Source organism: Camarhynchus parvulus, chromosome 6 (genome assembly GCF_901933205.1).
Source record: "Camarhynchus parvulus chromosome 6, STF_HiC, whole genome shotgun sequence".
Lineage (NCBI taxonomy): Eukaryota > Metazoa > Chordata > Aves > Passeriformes > Thraupidae > Camarhynchus > Camarhynchus parvulus.
In genome coordinates this window covers 22659863-22676006 of record NC_044576.1, presented here as the reverse complement: position 1 = coordinate 22676006, position 16144 = coordinate 22659863, and the positions used below count along the sequence as shown (strand labels likewise).

General features: G+C 47.8%; 1 protein-coding gene across 1 annotated transcript; it reads left to right on the top strand.

Annotated features, from left to right (window-relative positions):
• Positions 1–906: 906 nt before the first annotated feature.
• On the top strand, positions 907–15799 carry ACTR1A (actin related protein 1A). The gene is made up of 11 exons (XM_030950778.1): positions 907–1058; positions 6647–6711; positions 7598–7673; positions 8421–8546; positions 9330–9454; positions 9758–9974; positions 10870–10962; positions 11700–11874; positions 12745–12806; positions 13176–13216; positions 13599–15799. Exons 1-11 carry the CDS (start codon positions 1011–1013, stop codon positions 13699–13701), a joined length of 1131 nt encoding a protein of 376 aa, XP_030806638.1. The 5' UTR covers positions 907–1010; the 3' UTR covers positions 13702–15799.
• The last annotated feature ends 345 nt before the right edge of the window (positions 15800–16144 follow it).

Genomic DNA, 16144 nt, shown 5'->3' with positions numbered 1-16144 from the left:
ATGAAAGGCTATGTTGGCTCCATACACCCTTAATGAGTGTCTCCTGGCTTTCACTGAAGTGATACACCACCGGCCTTAATTTAAACTCCTCAATCCTGTTGCACAAAAACTCCCTCTTGTAGACTAGGTGCATGGGGAAGGTTGCTAAAGATAAACATTTGGGATGAAACGTATCCACTGGGGCTAAAGGCAGGAACTGCAGGAGAGAAGTCCATGTCTGCAGGAGAAATGTGGGACAAGACAGGTGAGTCAAGCCTTCAGGTGTGCTCACTGGCATGGAAGTCCATTTTAATTAATTTCAAGACCCAGAGTTTCAGGCATCGATTATTCTGAGTGCATTTAGAATACTTAGTCAATGGAAAATGACAATGTGTTCATTGTTCAATACTGAAATGTTCACGATGTGCATTCTTTGTACTGATGCCTCTTGTGTGGCTCTCGTGCCTCAAAAATTGAGAGAAACTGGTATTTCGTGGAGGGAACAGATGTGTTATGACCAGTAGTTCATAAAGATGATCACATGAAATTATGGGACAGTAAAACACTTCTCTTAGTCATAGATCCCCGCTACAGAAGTTTATGGAATGACCTTTTTCTCCTTTCCTATTAGAAAAAATTAGGCGGGGGGAAATCTATTAAGCATAAGCCAGCCAGTTGCGATGCAGCGTTCTTGGTGGAAGCGCCCAGCCATCTCCTGGACCGCTTTCTGGGCCGTGGATGCGTCCGCAGGATTCCCTTTTTCCGCACTCCGCCTCCCAGCACGCCCCGCTCCTACGCCGGCCTACAGTTCCCAGCATGGCTTGCTCCCGGCGCCGGCCTACAGCTCCCGGCATGCCCCGCTCCCGGCGCACCTCCCCGCTTGACTCTGCGCAGCGTCGGACTATAGCTCCCGGCAGGCGCCGCGGCGGCAGGAATACATCACCCAGGCGGCGCCGCGTCGCCGCTCCGCGCATGCGCCGCCGAGGGCTGGGCTGTTGCTCCCTCACGGGCGGCTGCGGCGGGTCCTCGCCATGGAGTCCTACGATGTGATAGCGAACCAGCCCGTCGTGATAGACAACGTGAGTGCGGGCGGCCGCGCGTCCCGGGAGCGGGGAGGGCCCGCAATCCCTTTGTCATCGGGGCGGCCGCGCCCCGCCCGCCGCCGCCCCCCCACCTCGGCCGGCTCGGCCGCCGCCTTCGGTCCTCTCACGGCGCCATACGGCGTCCTCGGGGGCGGGGCCGCTGCGCGTCGGCGAGGCGCGATTGGCTAGGGCAACTGGCAGTCACCCGCAGCGGGGCCGCTGCCCCGCGCTGGGGGGCGCAGCCCTCGCTGCCGCCAAGCGGCCGCTGGTTGGGAGGGGCGGCGCGCCCCCATTGGCTGAGACAGCTGTCAGTCAGCGGGACAGCCCGCTGCTACCTGCCAGAGTGGGGCGGGACCGTCGCCAGAGCACCTGCGGTCATTGGCAGCTGGCGCTGTCAGTCAGACGGGGCTTCCCCGGTCCCGCCCCACTCTTCTTTGTGCCGGGGGGACAATGGGGGTGCTGGGCCAGGCCATGGCCCCGCTCCCAGCGTGCTGTGGGGCCGGCCTTGGCCAGGGTTCCAGCGTGCTCCTGGCAGGCCGTGGATGCACCCCCGGCAAACTCTGGGGGTGCTGGCGCTTCCCTGGGCCCATGCAGGTCATGGACCTCTCCAGCCAGGCACCCCTCACAGGCCCAGCGAGAGAGAAGCCTTGACCTCTTGTACTGCCCCTCCTCCAGCGCATCCAGCACAATGGTCACAACAAGGCAGTGCCGTTCCCAAGGCATGGATTCCCGTGCCTTGGAATCCACTGCTGACGGATCTGTGCCCAGGGTTGCATCAGCGTAGTGTGGTTTTGCAGATGGCTGCTCCGATGTGCTGATGCTGCTCATTAGCACAAAGCAGACCTTCAGTCTGTGTTTATAATAGCTCTGTGGGAGATGAATGACAGTGATTCCGTGCCTCTTTGAGGTACTTCTGGGTCCAGTTCTGATTTGCCCCATCCGTGCTGCCCTCCCAGGAGAAAGGACCATCCAGGAAGGAATGGGAGGGCATGTGTTGGATGGAGCCTCCTTCAGTGTACTGAGTCACAAACCCGTGCTCCTCCCTTCTGACCTCTATCGCCAGTGATTGAGATTCTGTTGTTTTGAAGGGTCAGTACTGTGCTCCATTCTTCTTCCACACGCTTAATTTCTCCTGAATTTTTTTGCCATAGGAATTTGGTTTCCTGGCCTGGCACTTCTCAGACTATTGCTTTAACTCTCCATAAGGTGAATAATTGTAGGTCTTCTCAGCTAAAGGTGGTTATTCTTCTGACTTTTTCTTTATTATGGATCCCAAATTCCTCTCTACAGCTTGAGCTCTCTGATACAGTTTTGGCTTTGTTTATTTCCCTGGAATCTTACAGCAGAGGGATTTGAATTAGACATTGAAGGAAAGTATCTAATAGAAAATGAGAGTAAGCAGTAAAATTGACTATGTTGAGGAAAATATGTATCTTCTTTATTGAAGATGTTAAAAATGCATTAGGTTGATTTTAGGAATGCCTGTATCAGCACTGATCCTGCTGCATTGTTGATTAGCTAAACATTAAAGTTACCTCTAGGTGTTCTGGCACTGTGAGGATCACTTTGTTGAGCTACTAATGTAGTTGCTGCCTATATTTCATTTCAGCATGTCCTTTTGTTATTAGTGCAATGATTGCTGCCTCTGCCTCAGACCTGAAGAAGGGCTCATGTGCCAGCAGCTGATTCTGTGTCTTTTTTCATTTTATCAGCTGGTCTTATAAAAGCTAATTCTTGTTCTTTCCTCTCCGATAAACGAGCTTCCCCCTTCCCCTCCCTGTACAAGAAGCAGAATGGAGCAGTTGTTGTAGCATCTGCCTGGAACGCTGGCAGGCTGTGGGCCAAGGAGGCTCGTGGTGACACTGCAATTTTCACTTTGGAGTTCAGGCAGGATGGGAAGTGGAGCTGCACAGAGCAGGTACCACTCTTCCCACTGCTGTTTCATTACTGCTTTTCTGCAGAGAGCTGCAGGCACCTTTTGAAGGCTGAATGTTATCCTGTCTCACATGCCTGTGTGTGGGAAGGGGGAAGCGAGATACTGAGCTGGTGAGAGCCAGACCCCTCCAGTCCCAGCCCTGCTCTAGAATCTCAGTGTGTTCCAAAAGGACATGAAGTTCTGTAGCTAAAAAATTAGCAGGAAGGGTTTTTTTTCTCTTACAGCACATTGCTCTTAGCTGTATGTTTTCAGCGGGGAGAGCTTTGTAATGTACAGTAGGAGGTTGGAGCTGTGCCTCAGCACAACTTTATACTCTCCACTGTCTAATTTTTAAGAGTTGTATTCCCATCTGCAGTCCAACAAGCTCTCTCTGAATGTCTGGGAGCCCTGCTGAGCATAATGCACATGTCAGTAGTCCAGCTGTGGCCTAAGTCAGTGCAAATTTCTTGACCTCCATGGAACCTGGAATTCTCTTGTTTGCTTTGTAGTCTAAGTGATGGCATTTTATGCAACTGAGCTGTCAGCAAGGGGTGTTGTGTCTTTGGTTTGTTCTTGATCTTGTAAATTCTGTATCAAATAGAACAGTTTTACAACAATATGAAATGTGCACTCTCCATAGAAAGTGCTTCATGGAAGATTGATTGGTGATTTCCATTTAAATTTGAGTCCTAAATGCATGAAGATGAATGAATCCATAACCAACTGGCTACAGAGCTAGTAGATGAGGTATGTTCAGGGATGAGGTATGTTCAGTTCCTTCAAGACACTCATAAGAATTTTTAATGAATTTATCTTTCTTGACCTTTACATTTTACATGTAGTTTTTCTTCTTTTATTCTTTTGCTCTGATTAAAAAAAAAATAAACTGCTGCCAGATAAAATGGAATGAAAAACCAGCCAGGATAGTTACTGGTGGAAGTATATAAATTTTTCAACTTTTTTAAAGTTTTAATAAATCAGAGTTTGTAACAGAAGAGAAGATGCACATGTTTTTGCTTATTTGAAACAAAGATGAAAAAACAGGTCTTTAACCCTTCTGAATCAGAGTTATTTCAAAATGTAAACATATTCCTCTCATTGCATAGGAATCTCAAACTGGTCTATAATAAACAGATTTACTCAGTGTGCACATATCTTCAAAGAAGTAAAATGTTTTCAAGAAAAATTGAATAGGTCAGAAAGTGCAGTCAGGTCTTTGTAGTGTGGAGATATCAAACAGCTGTTCTTAGTTTGTTCCCAGGCACTTGGAAGCACAATTGTGTTGAAGCCCCATCCCACCGGCACATTCAAAGCAGTCGTTTGTCTTTGACTCCAAGTTGGAGTTCTGAACTCCCAACACATTTGGTTGACTTTGAACTTCAGTATGTAAATCTTGAAATACATAACTTGTTGGGAATCTCACCAGGACACACTGAGCAATTTTTGGCCTGACATAAGGAAGTTTTAATCTCTAAATAGGAGCATCATTGTTCTCCTGAAACCAGTTCCCCACAGCAGAATGTGCTAGCAACAAGATCACTCATAATCCTGAACAAAATATTCACTAAGTGCAATATTCTAATGTGGTTACACTATGTTACTGCATTTCATTCAGTTATTTTTCTGCAAGACTTGCCACAGGATGGTATTCTTTCCCAGGTAGAGAGCTGTTTATAAGCTATGATAACAAAAATCAAAATGGTGGTTTTGGTTTGTTCCTTGTTTCAATTTGAAGGGAATAAACAGAAGAGAGTCTGTGTCAAGGAATACTTCTTAACACTTCACCTGCCACTTTGTCACACTGATATCAGTTAGTGCAGACCTTGGGATGCAACTGGAGCTGAGTCCCTCGTGTGGAAAGGAAGTAGTTAGTCCTGCCCCGTTGGCAGCTTGGGTGTGCTCCTGGAGCCAGCCTGGCTGCAGGTGTTTATCAGGAGACAAGGATTCAAGCAATCTGCCTTTCATATGCTTTATAAATAGCTGTGTCTGGTTTGCACAGTATTCCTGACACTCCTCTCCTACAGATGTGCCCTGGCAAATCTGATTTTGGTGGTTTAGAGGCAGGAGTATCCCGGCTCTGGTGGCAGAGTGCACACATGCTGTGCAGAGCCTGACATCCCCGCTGAAGCAGCTGATGGAAGCTTGGCAGTAAAGCACTGGACTGTGAACGGGAGAGGCTGGGGCCACCCCACATTCCTTTCTGCTGAGCCTGCTCTGGCTGGTAACCTCTGGCACTGGGAAGGCAGCATCAGAAACCACTGCAGCCAGGGCTTGCTTGTCAGAGCCCTGAGCAGCTCATCTGGCCCCAGCCTCAAAGCAAAAGTGGTGGTGCTGACCCATGCAGAGGTGGTGAGAAGTGGAAAGCTACGGAGGAGCTGTGTTGCTACTCATTTTAAAATGCAGTGGGGTAGCCAAAATATCTTTTTGGCCTCCAAACCAGAGCATTCCTACTGCAGAGCCCTTGAGAGTGAACAGGCACTTCACAGGTCACAGCTTTCAGTGCAAGCTCGCACACACTTTGCTCCCACCACAGGGCTAAGCAGAGCTGCTTCTCTTTCTGCAGAAGAGCTTGCGCCCGTGGTAGGCTGAGATTACCAGTGAAACGGCTTATCTGAGGAGATCCTCTGAAAATCTGCTCCTTAGCAAAACTTGGGTGTTCCTGCAAGCTGCTCGTTGTTTCAAGATGTCATTCCCTTGTGCAGGGAGAGGAAATGGAGGAGGGGAAGGAGTCAGCACAGATCCAAGTTGATGATGGTGTTCCAGGATGCTTCCGGACAGGGAGTGAGAGCTGTGGGGCCAGATGCCCAGCACTGACTCCCTGCCAGGGCCTTACTGTGGCTGGTTTTACCCACCCTGTGTTTGCTGCTTTGAATGTTGCAGAAGGCTCTTGGATCTGAGCCTTCCTGACTGCCATCTCTCATCTCTTCTTTGACTCTTCTGAACAAGCTCTATCCCAATCAGCTGTGCTTCCTGTCCCCAGCCTTTCCCCTTGCAGTGTAACTGGCGCCTTTGTCCTTTCCCAACCAGTCTGGGTTGGTTTCCAGTGTCTTTTCTGACCACACTTCTGCCTCCTTAGCATTAGCTAGTTCATCCACCATCTGATCATCGTTTCCCTATTTCTTCTCCAGTCTGTTTCTCACAATTCTTTGCTACTTCCTTCTCTGACTTTATCTGCCCTCCCTCCATCTTTTCCAAATCTCCTTCTGAGAGGCCTGTAGCCTTCATTCTTCCAGTTCTTCCTGAAGCCAGCGGAGTTCAGTTGTTCTTGCTGGGCTTTCTGGAGTGTTCTCCTCCCCCGAAAGGTTATCTAATATCGATAGACACCTGTGAAGTGTGGATTTAGCTTCCTGCACAACTCATGTAACCCTGGCTAGAAAAATACTCATCTGTACAGGGCAGTGTTTGTGTGAGTGTGTGCAGAACAGTACCAGAATGCATGGTTGTGCCATGTGAGATGTGTCACTGCCAGAGAGGGTGCCAGTCACTCCCTCCAACAGCCAAGCTGGCGCTTCCCATCCCCAAGCAGCCTGGAGAGTCAGTCCCTTGGGAGCTTTATTCCTAGTAGAAAGGAGAGGATCTGGCAGTCTTGATGTACTTTGCTGCTCCTCTAAAACTTGTGAAGATGATGGAATGAGTGATAAGCTCACATATTTGTCTGTTGCTTCCACAGGGCTCGGGTGTGATTAAAGCAGGTTTTGCAGGCGATCAAATACCAAAATACTGCTTTCCTAACTAGTAAGTATTCTGCTGGTCTTGGTAAGTTCTTAGTACTGTGTACCAGTTCTTTGATATGTAGAGGGGAAGAATTGCCCAGTTTTATGAATGCAAAAACGAGTTATTCTTTTCTACCTGCTGCAGAGAAGCATCAGGAAGATGAGAGCTCCGCTGTTAAATATTTTGATATTTTTGGGGGCACACACACATCATAAAAGATGACATCACTTTGTCAGGCTCAACACACAACCAAAGCTGTAGGATCCTTTAATCTGCACACATGAGGAGAAGCACCTGGAAAAAGTAAAACTTGGGATAAGAGGTCTGAAGACCTCTGTATTTTTTTGGTGTGTGGTATGATGTCTTGATTCCTGCCACACTTTTTTGTAAGTTTTGTAAGAGTTTTGCCAGGATGAAGACTGCTGGAACAGGAGCTCTGAATAGTCACTGGCTTTTATTTTCAGTGTGGTGGGCTTTTAGTGAGTAGTTTTGTGTTCTGAGCATTATGTTCTGTATGGGATGGTGGGTCATGGGACACAAATGTCTAATCTGAGAAGTCTGCCTGAGGTCAGGCAGCACATGTGGATCCAACACCTCAGACAATTGCTCAGTCTAGCCATGTTCATCCCAGGCACTGTTGAAACAGATGAGTCCAAATAATCAGTGAAAATATGGCCAGACTCAGCTGGTTTATGTCCAGCCGGTTCAGAACTGTCCACAATCTGTCCCCTTCACCCAATTTCTGAGATTAGCTCAGAGCAAACCTGGGTCTGTCTGCACCTGGTAACACCCCCAAACTCACCCACTGCAAAAGTTCTGGTTAGGACAGAGAGAAACACAAAGTATGGAATTCTTGGGTGCATCTGAGCTCTTTGTAGAAGCATTTACTCTCTTGTCTCTGTTCTAGTGTGGGCAGACCAAAGCACGTTCGTGTTATGGCTGGTGCTTTAGAAGGAGACATTTTCATTGGTCCAAAGGCAGAGGTAAGAACACCTGTACACTGCACTTGTCCATATATCTCAGTGTGCTGCTGTAAGGGGGGAATGTGGCAGATGGGCTGTGGCTCTTTGGTATCGTGTAGGTCCGAAGAGTAGAACAGGTTGTCACTTTCATGTGTGTCCAAGGTGGAATGTGAAGCTTAATGTCAGCCAATCTGTTGACACAGGCTTAGTTCCCAAGGCCTTTGATATCTCTCTTTTTCTTTTTAGGCTACTTTTAGCTCTATATGGTTACATACTTTTGACTGGGAATTTTAGAAATGGACCCTACTTAATTGCTGTATATCTCCCTGCTCTGGGCAGGAAGCTTCTCTCCTGCAGTCCTGCTTCTGTCAGCATGTAGTCAGTTGTGTGGTCACATTTCTTGTGAGCCCTTCAAACTGCATTCCCCAGTAACATCCTATTGCGGTTTTTTTATGTCATGGCTGATTGGTAGTACAAAGACACCATATGATAGGTGTCTGTGTGTGTTGACTTTAAAAGTGTTTTGATGGAATATGCTCTGCAAATGTCAGATGTAAACATTCCTACTTGGTATGAAAAGGCCTTGTCTAGTCTTGGCTTCTCTGGGAGAGATGTTTGTGATGAATGTTCAGGTTTTGCCCTGTATGCTATAGATAAGTTATCTTTTAGTGGAATCAAAGCTGTAGGTGAGTCTGACAGTAAGTCACAGTGCTCGGAAGTGTGATTGTTGGAAGCTCTGATGCTCTCTTGTTCTTCCTGTTTGCTCAGGAGCACAGAGGTCTTCTTGCGATCCGATACCCGATGGAGCACGGCATAGTGAAGGACTGGAATGACATGGAGCGCATCTGGCAGTACGTGTATTCTAAAGACCAGCTCCAGACTTTCTCAGAAGAGGTGAGAGACCACGTTATGTAAAGGCATAGGCGTCATTCAGTGTGTGTAACACCAGGAGCCTTGGATCTTGGAAAGATTTGGGACTTTTCCTTTGGCCTTCTTTCTGAATGTGTGTCTGTTGCTAAATTAGGTTCTTTCACCTCTCAAGAGATACTGCACAAGAAGTGTCCAAGCAGAATTCTTCTCCAGATCTGATGGTCTGGCCTAACTGAAAATCTGCCTTTCACATTTGCTATTCACGCTCTCTCTAATGATTCTACTCTTGGCCAAGCGTTTCTGACTTTTCCTGTTCTGCCTGCACATCAGGCATATCCACTCAGCAGTGACATGATTTGAAGTGAGGAAGGAGAAAACCACAGTCCTGTGGTCTGGAAGCATCAGACCAAAAAATTATTAAATCTCTGAGAGCAATCTAAGTTGTGGAGTAGGAATATTTCTGTCTGCCTGTGCTGAAAGACCATATGCCTTCACCCTTTCTTAGGGTGTGTATTTTGGCTAATCTGGCTGATTTTTCTCACTGAGAGTCATCCTATTGTCCTTCATGGGTCAGAGTTACTCACAGAGTACATTTCCTAACACTTCTTCATAACTAGAACAGAACCCTGCTGGTCTTCCAACCTAATAGAGATTGTTCAATCTAATACAGCTCAGCTGAAATTACTCCTTTGTACCTGCCCTCTTGCACCAGTGGTTCCTAAAATGAATAAATAAGCAGAAACATTTAGGAACACACCCCTACTGCCTCCTGGTTACTGCAGCACAGCTCCTTCTTCTCTTTCACAGCATCCTGTGCTGCTGACAGAAGCACCCCTAAACCCGCGCAAGAACAGAGAGCGTGCTGCTGAGGTGTTTTTTGAGACCTTCAATGTGCCAGCACTGTTCATCTCCATGCAAGCTGTGCTTAGCCTGTAAGTGTCTTTTGTCTTTGATTTGTGTTTGTGGAATGTTGCCATGAAATCCATTCTACAAAAACATCGTGGAAGACCTCACTGATGTCTTCCCCCATTTTTCATGCAAGAGCTGAAACTCAATTTATGTAATAAAGAGTTTACAGGAAATTTGCTGAACTGCCAACAGAACTTGCATTTTGAGGGTTTTTTAGGCCCTGTTTTATGTGAAATCTTTGCTTCCTGCGTTGAGTGTGGATGTGCTGCTTGCCTGAGCTCACTTTGAGTTGCTTGTTCTGACTTGAGCCTTTGTCCCTTTGGTAGCTACGCGACCGGCAGGACCACGGGAGTGGTGCTGGACTCCGGGGATGGCGTCACCCATGCGGTTCCCATCTATGAAGGCTTTGCCATGCCTCACTCCATCATGCGGATCGACATCGCTGGCCGGGATGTCTCCCGCTTCCTGCGCCTCTATCTCCGGAAGGAAGGCTATGACTTCCACACAACCTCTGAGTTTGAGATTGTCAAGACCATCAAGGAGGTGATGCCCTGCCTTGTTTCTGTGTTTGTCCAAGAGGGAATTTCTTCTCAAGGGAAGTTGTGGGAAGTGTGAAATCTGGTGGGAAGTTTCAGCCTACCTAGCTCTGCCCCGAAATCCATTGGTGGAGGGAGTCCAGGGCCACTAAGATGATTAAAGGACTCTTACATGTGGAAAGGCAGGGAGAGCTTGGACTGTTCAGCCACAAAAAATGTTTAGGGAGAGTTAACGTATATAAATGTCTGAAGGGAGGGTGCAGAGAAAACACAGCCAGACTCATTTCAGTGACGTCCAGTGACAGGACAAGATGCGCAAACTGAAGCACAGGAGGTTCTGCCTGAACATAAACTTTCTTTAGCGCGAGGGTGACCAAGTGCTGGCACAGTTTGTCTAGAGGGTTGTGGAGTCTCCATCCTTGGTAATACCATCTGGATGTGGTCCTGGACAGCCTGCTTTAGGGGACCCTGCATAGACAAGATCATTTGCAAGAGGTCATTTGCAGCCTCAGCTGTCCCATATTCTGGGAGAGTTATAGTCAAAACCATATTAATCCCCGTTGAGAGGCTGTTAATATGGAGGTGAAGATGGGCTGGTGGTTCAGAATTAGTTTTGCATTTACCTGTGCTGCAATTTTTCAGGGTCTGATGATGGCTTTCAGTAGTGTTTGTTTCCCTTCATGGAGTAAAATCCATGGCAGCTAGGGATCACAAGTGGGATATTGCAATGTAGTTTGCCTGTTGTGAACCTTAAAGTTCTTTTCTCCAGCACATAATACTGTTGAAATCAATCTCCCCAGAGGGATACGTGGATTTTGACTCTTAGTGAGAAAAACATTTTATGAGAGGCATTTGGGTTTACCCATCTCATCTCCCTCTCCTTGACTCTGTTTCCTCTCCAGCGTGCCTGCTACCTGTCAATAAACCCCCAGAAGGATGAGACTCTGGAGACTGAGAAGGCTCAGTACTACCTGCCAGATGGAAGCACTATTGAGGTTTGTAAAGACCACTCTTACAGAATTCCTCATGTGAGGCACAGTTTCCAGAAAAGCTCCCCAGTGACGGGAAATTTCATGCAGTGTTAGGTGGGAGGGGATAAATTTAAAAGACCATAACTCATCCTAGGCTGTTGACTGGGCACTAGAATTTTTAAGGAAAGAAAACTTTACTAGAAACCTCACAACTTCTGCTAGAAGTTCTGTGTAAGGATGCATTGTAACAATGGGGACTCTGAGCTGTTTGAGACCAGGCTCTGATCTAACTAACGTTATGCAGATCAGGTATGCAGTGTGAGTAGGTGTCAGCTCGCTAAATCTATCAGTGGTTTTATATACAGTGCCTTTTGTCCTGCCTAGAATGTCTCCTGTGCATTAACAGTTGACTTGAGGAGTTAGGAATACTCCTTAGAAGACTCAGCCCACTATAGAATGGTCGAAAGAGAGGAAATACAGGTTTTACCTCCAGTACCAGGGCTGGATTTGCTCCCTTTATGCCAGACCTGCCGTACGGGGCTGAACAAGTTTCTTCATCTCTTTCATCTGCAAATTGTAAATGGTGCCCTTTGTAGGGGTTGTAGTCCAGACTGGCATTCACTTGGGATCTAGTGATGCAGCATAAATGTTCAGGAAGTTTAATTACTCTGAAGCTTCACCTAAGAAAGGCAGGCCCATCTGTAGGTAGTGAAGAAAGCCACACTGTTCTCTTACCTCTGTCCTAACTTCTGCTCTTGCAGATTGGCCCCGCCCGTTTCCGAGCCCCAGAGCTCCTGTTCCGGCCGGACCTGATAGGGGAGGAATGTGAAGGACTTCACGAAGTGCTCGTTTTTGCCATTCAGAAGTCAGACATGGATCTGAGGCGAACGCTGTTCTCCAACATTGTGCTGTCTGGGGGCTCCACACTTTTCAAAGGTTCCTGCCTCTTCTCTTTCAGTGTGCTGTGACATACCTGATCTCTTGCTTGTTTCTCATGTGAAACTGGGAAGATAATCCAGATCACCCAGTTTGTCCTCTGGGGTGGGGGCTGTGTAAATTCTGCTCTATCAGGGCATTTCATTCCTAATTTTCTGAGTCCTAGTCATATCCTGCTGGGTATGCAGGACACGTGCCCTCGTACATCACTTTCTGAGCTCGGAGAGCTTTTACTGTTTTCCTGCAATCAGTTCCTGTGGAAGGACTGAATAGCTGTGTTTATTCCTGCTCTGTAGCTCACGATATCTGAGACTAGATACCAAAAAGGACTCTTCCATCTTCTAAGGTTTCTTTAGGTCTCTGATATGTGAGAGTTCAGTGGTCCTAGTCCTGCATGAGTGTCAGCTATATGTGTGCAGAAAGGTTTCAACCCATCCCCTCAGGGCTCAGTTGGTACTAGCTGACCTAAAGATATGCTCTGCCAGAACCCATCAGTCTGTTATCCACTGGTTGACATCTCCAAATAGATCCAGTCTTCCCATTCAACCCCCTGTACAAATGGGCTGGACACAGGAGGAATGCCTAGGGAAGGAGGAGGTCCTAGCTAAAAAGCTTGTTTGCTTGACTCAGGTTGCTGCTGAGGAATAGAGCCCATTATGCCAGTATTTGAGCTCTTAGTGAGACAAAGTCCTGTTTTGTTATTGTCTGTGTTCTGTGCCTCCCCAGAGTCCTTACACAGACTCTGGACTCTGTGGAAGATGTGGAATGGGGTATTTGTATAGGACTGCAGAGGCCATGTCCACATTGTTAGTGGATGGAACTTGGGATTTTGCTGAGGTGCTCACACTACATGTTTTCTCTCTTGTGTAGGCTTTGGTGACAGGCTGTTGAGTGAAGTGAAGAAACTAGCTCCGAAGGACGTCAAAATAAGGGTAAAAGCCATCTCTTTTGTGTTTGTCACTTACCAAGTGTGTTGGTCTGGGACCTTGAAAGAACCTCGCTCAGACTGCAGCTGCCATTTACTTCAAATCAGAAATGCCTTTCCTGAGACACTCACATGCCCAACAGTATTTGCTGTTGTGATGAAAATCAGTTTGGTTTCATCACTGAGAAGGTGGCTCCTCTGACATGATCCCTGTCCAGCATTCTGGACCAGAGTGGTTGTTTTGAGGGGAGTGCCAGGTGTCTTTCTGTTGGGAGAGATCATGTCTGTGTCAGGTGCTAGCTGAAGTGTGGGCAGTGTGCCAGGAGGAGCAGACTGGAGCTTGGGAAGGTACAGACTGATTCTCTCTTTCTTCCAGATATCGGCTCCTCAGGAGAGATTGTATTCCACGTGGATTGGGTATGGATGTGCTGCACAGCAACACATTTTTCTGTGGGATTGGGCTGGGGAGGCATAGCCCAGTAGCTCTCATGTTGTTATCCCAGCTGGTGCTGTGTGGCGGGGGTTTTGTTGCTCAGCTGGGCAATGCTTGCTGTGTTCTTGAAGTAGCAGTCACCAGGTCGTGTGGGAGGGGGCAGGTGGTGCCAGGCTCTGTAGCACTGGCACATTTGAGGATAGTAGGAGAGGGAGTGACTGTCCAGAGAGTGTGTCTGTCACGTGTAACTGAGCACCTTACTGTCATGGGGAAGTGTCACAAAAGAAACAGCCCATCTCTGCAGAGATACTATGAGAGTGCCCCCAGCATTTTCCTTTAACCCATAACATGCCTGTCTCTCCCTAGTGGCTCTATCCTGGCCTCTCTGGACACCTTTAAGAAAATGTGGGTTTCGAAAAAGGAATATGAAGAAGATGGAGCTCGTGCCATCCACCGAAAAACCTTCTAGCCCTGGGACCTGTCCTCAGTCTCCTCCGAAGACTCACTTAAACTCGCTTTTCTGAGTCCGAGTGTCTGAGAGCTGCCTGTGTGTGTGTGTGTGCGCCAGCATGCTCCGATGTCACTGAGCAAAGACGACAGCAGCAGGAGGGTTGTATTAGTACTACTAACTTCTTTTTTGTTTTGTTTTGGTTTTCTTTTTTTATGGATAGGAGAAAATACCAATCTACATTTCTCCAGAATGGCCCATTCCTTTTTCATTTCAGTCCCTTATTTTCTGTATCACAGTCACATCTGTCATTGTAAAACAAATAAGCAAAAACAAAGGGAACAGCTTATAGAAACTGCCTGGCAAGCCAGAAGGGAGCCAACCACTGCAGACTGCTCGTGCAGGCTTTAGTCAGCCTGACTGCAATGCCTGGATTGTCTGGAAACACATAGCTGAGGCCCCATAGCTACTTCCTTCTTCAGCGGTGTCTTCACCATCAGTAAGTTTTTGAAGTTGTTTTTAATATATTTTTTATTAAGAGAAAGCACATTCTCAGCAGTTAAGTCCATTTACCCCCACTGTTTTGGTGTGTGAGTGTGTGTATGAGTGTGTAACTTCTTAGCCTGAGGTGGGGTCTGCACCACAGCTGGAGAAGTTGGCGATAGGACTTAGTTTGTATTGCATGGAGTAGAACAAAGCAAATCTAATCAGCTATCATTGTACTAGACGGTTATTCTCTCGTACCTTGTTTTAAATACCTTTTCTCCTCTGGAAGCAAATACCCCAGAATGGGCGTGAAGGCACTTGTGTGTTCCCCCTCAACCTGCCAAGATTTACAGTGCTGACTTCTCGTGTTCTTTGTAAGAGTCGAGGCTGTTTCCCTCCTTCCTGCCATGTCAGGGCAAAGGGAGCATGTATTCACAGCCAGGCATAACTCTTGTGTACTTTATCCATTCTGGGGCAAAATAATAATTGGGAAGGTGCATTGTAATGTAAGAATTGTTTTATTTATTGAAATGTCTGAGGATCTCTCAAATACTGACCACAGCACCTGGGAATTATGCTTTGGGTCTTCTTTGAGCACCTGTTGCCCAGCTGCCCGCTGCTCGATGTTCGCACTGCGCACAGCACCCACGCTTAGTGGAAAGGCCAGCCCTGCACCACCCCTGTCCCTGCTCCGCGGGGACTCGCTGGTCACTGGGAATGCACCAGGGGAGAGCACAGCAAAGCGCTGGGAGGCTGGTGTGGGTGGCACATGTGTGAGCAGGATGTTGTCCTGCTGGCTGTGTTCTGCTGCACTGCAGTGCCTTTCTGCTCACCTGGTGGCTGCTTTGCTTGTACTGCTCTAAAAGCCCTGGGCAGCCTGCAGACCTGCTTGTGTTGGGGCATGCCACTGTTCCAGTTTTACTTGTGCATTATTTGGTGCTCTCTTTTTTTCCCATTAGTTTTCTGCAGAACATGGCAGTAGCAATGGAGCTGGACTTGGTGGCAGTTCCTCCTTGTTTCTCTCTTTTCTGTTCTTTGCCACACATCACCTTTGGGTCACTCTCAGGTGCAGAGATGGGGTAAGAGCTGGAGGATTGCCACAGAGGTGAGGGAAAGGCCAGTGCACTGCCTCAGCTGAGACAAATATAAGCAGCAGCCAGTTGCCACTGCAGGAACCACGTTCTCGGGGCTCACCCCTGGGTTTGGAGAGGCTGTAGGCAGGTGGGTAGGGTGGTCTCTCCCAGATGAGGCTAGGCTGCTTGTTCCCCTCGCCCCATTGGAGCAGACTGTTTTTTAAGCAAGAACCTGTCAGAAAAGAGCCATCAATGCTCAGCCTTCTGCTGGGAAACTGGTTGTGTTCTTGCTGATTTGCTGCAGCATACAGAGGGGAATTCCAGCAAATTCCTCTCTGTTCCATTACTGTGTGCCCCAGGCAGTGCTCTCCATCCCCCCAGCCCCTCCGCTGGCCTTGCAGCAGCAGTGCTCCATTTTGTAACCTGCAGTGACTGGGCAGGATGGTGCTGTCTCCAATCTAGCATTTGTTTGGTCTGCCTGACTGTTCCCTTGCACACTGTCCAAACCATGTTGCCTGGTGGTGCCCAGCATACTTAAATAAAGTCATTCATATACAACACTCAAGCCTCCTGGCCTCCTCTGCCCCCATGTGCAATTTTAAGGAGGTAACTTGTGTTCTCTTGCCTGTGCAGAATTGTTGCTGGCCAGAGTGCAAGGAGACATCATCTTTGGTCCAGGATTGCATTCCTGGTCTGGCTTTTGTGGGAGGAGATTCCTGGGCTGCAGCCGTGGTGTCCATATTTACTCTCCTTTACATGCGTTATCCCTGAATCTTCTGTCACTACAGCCAGGTGAAAGGCTGGAAGAGGGCAGCCTGAGCTGAGAAAGGGTGATGCCACTGCTGTTGTGAGAAGAGCTGGTGCCAGCCCAGGTGTTTGCAGAGAGAGCAGTGAGTAGTAGTTCT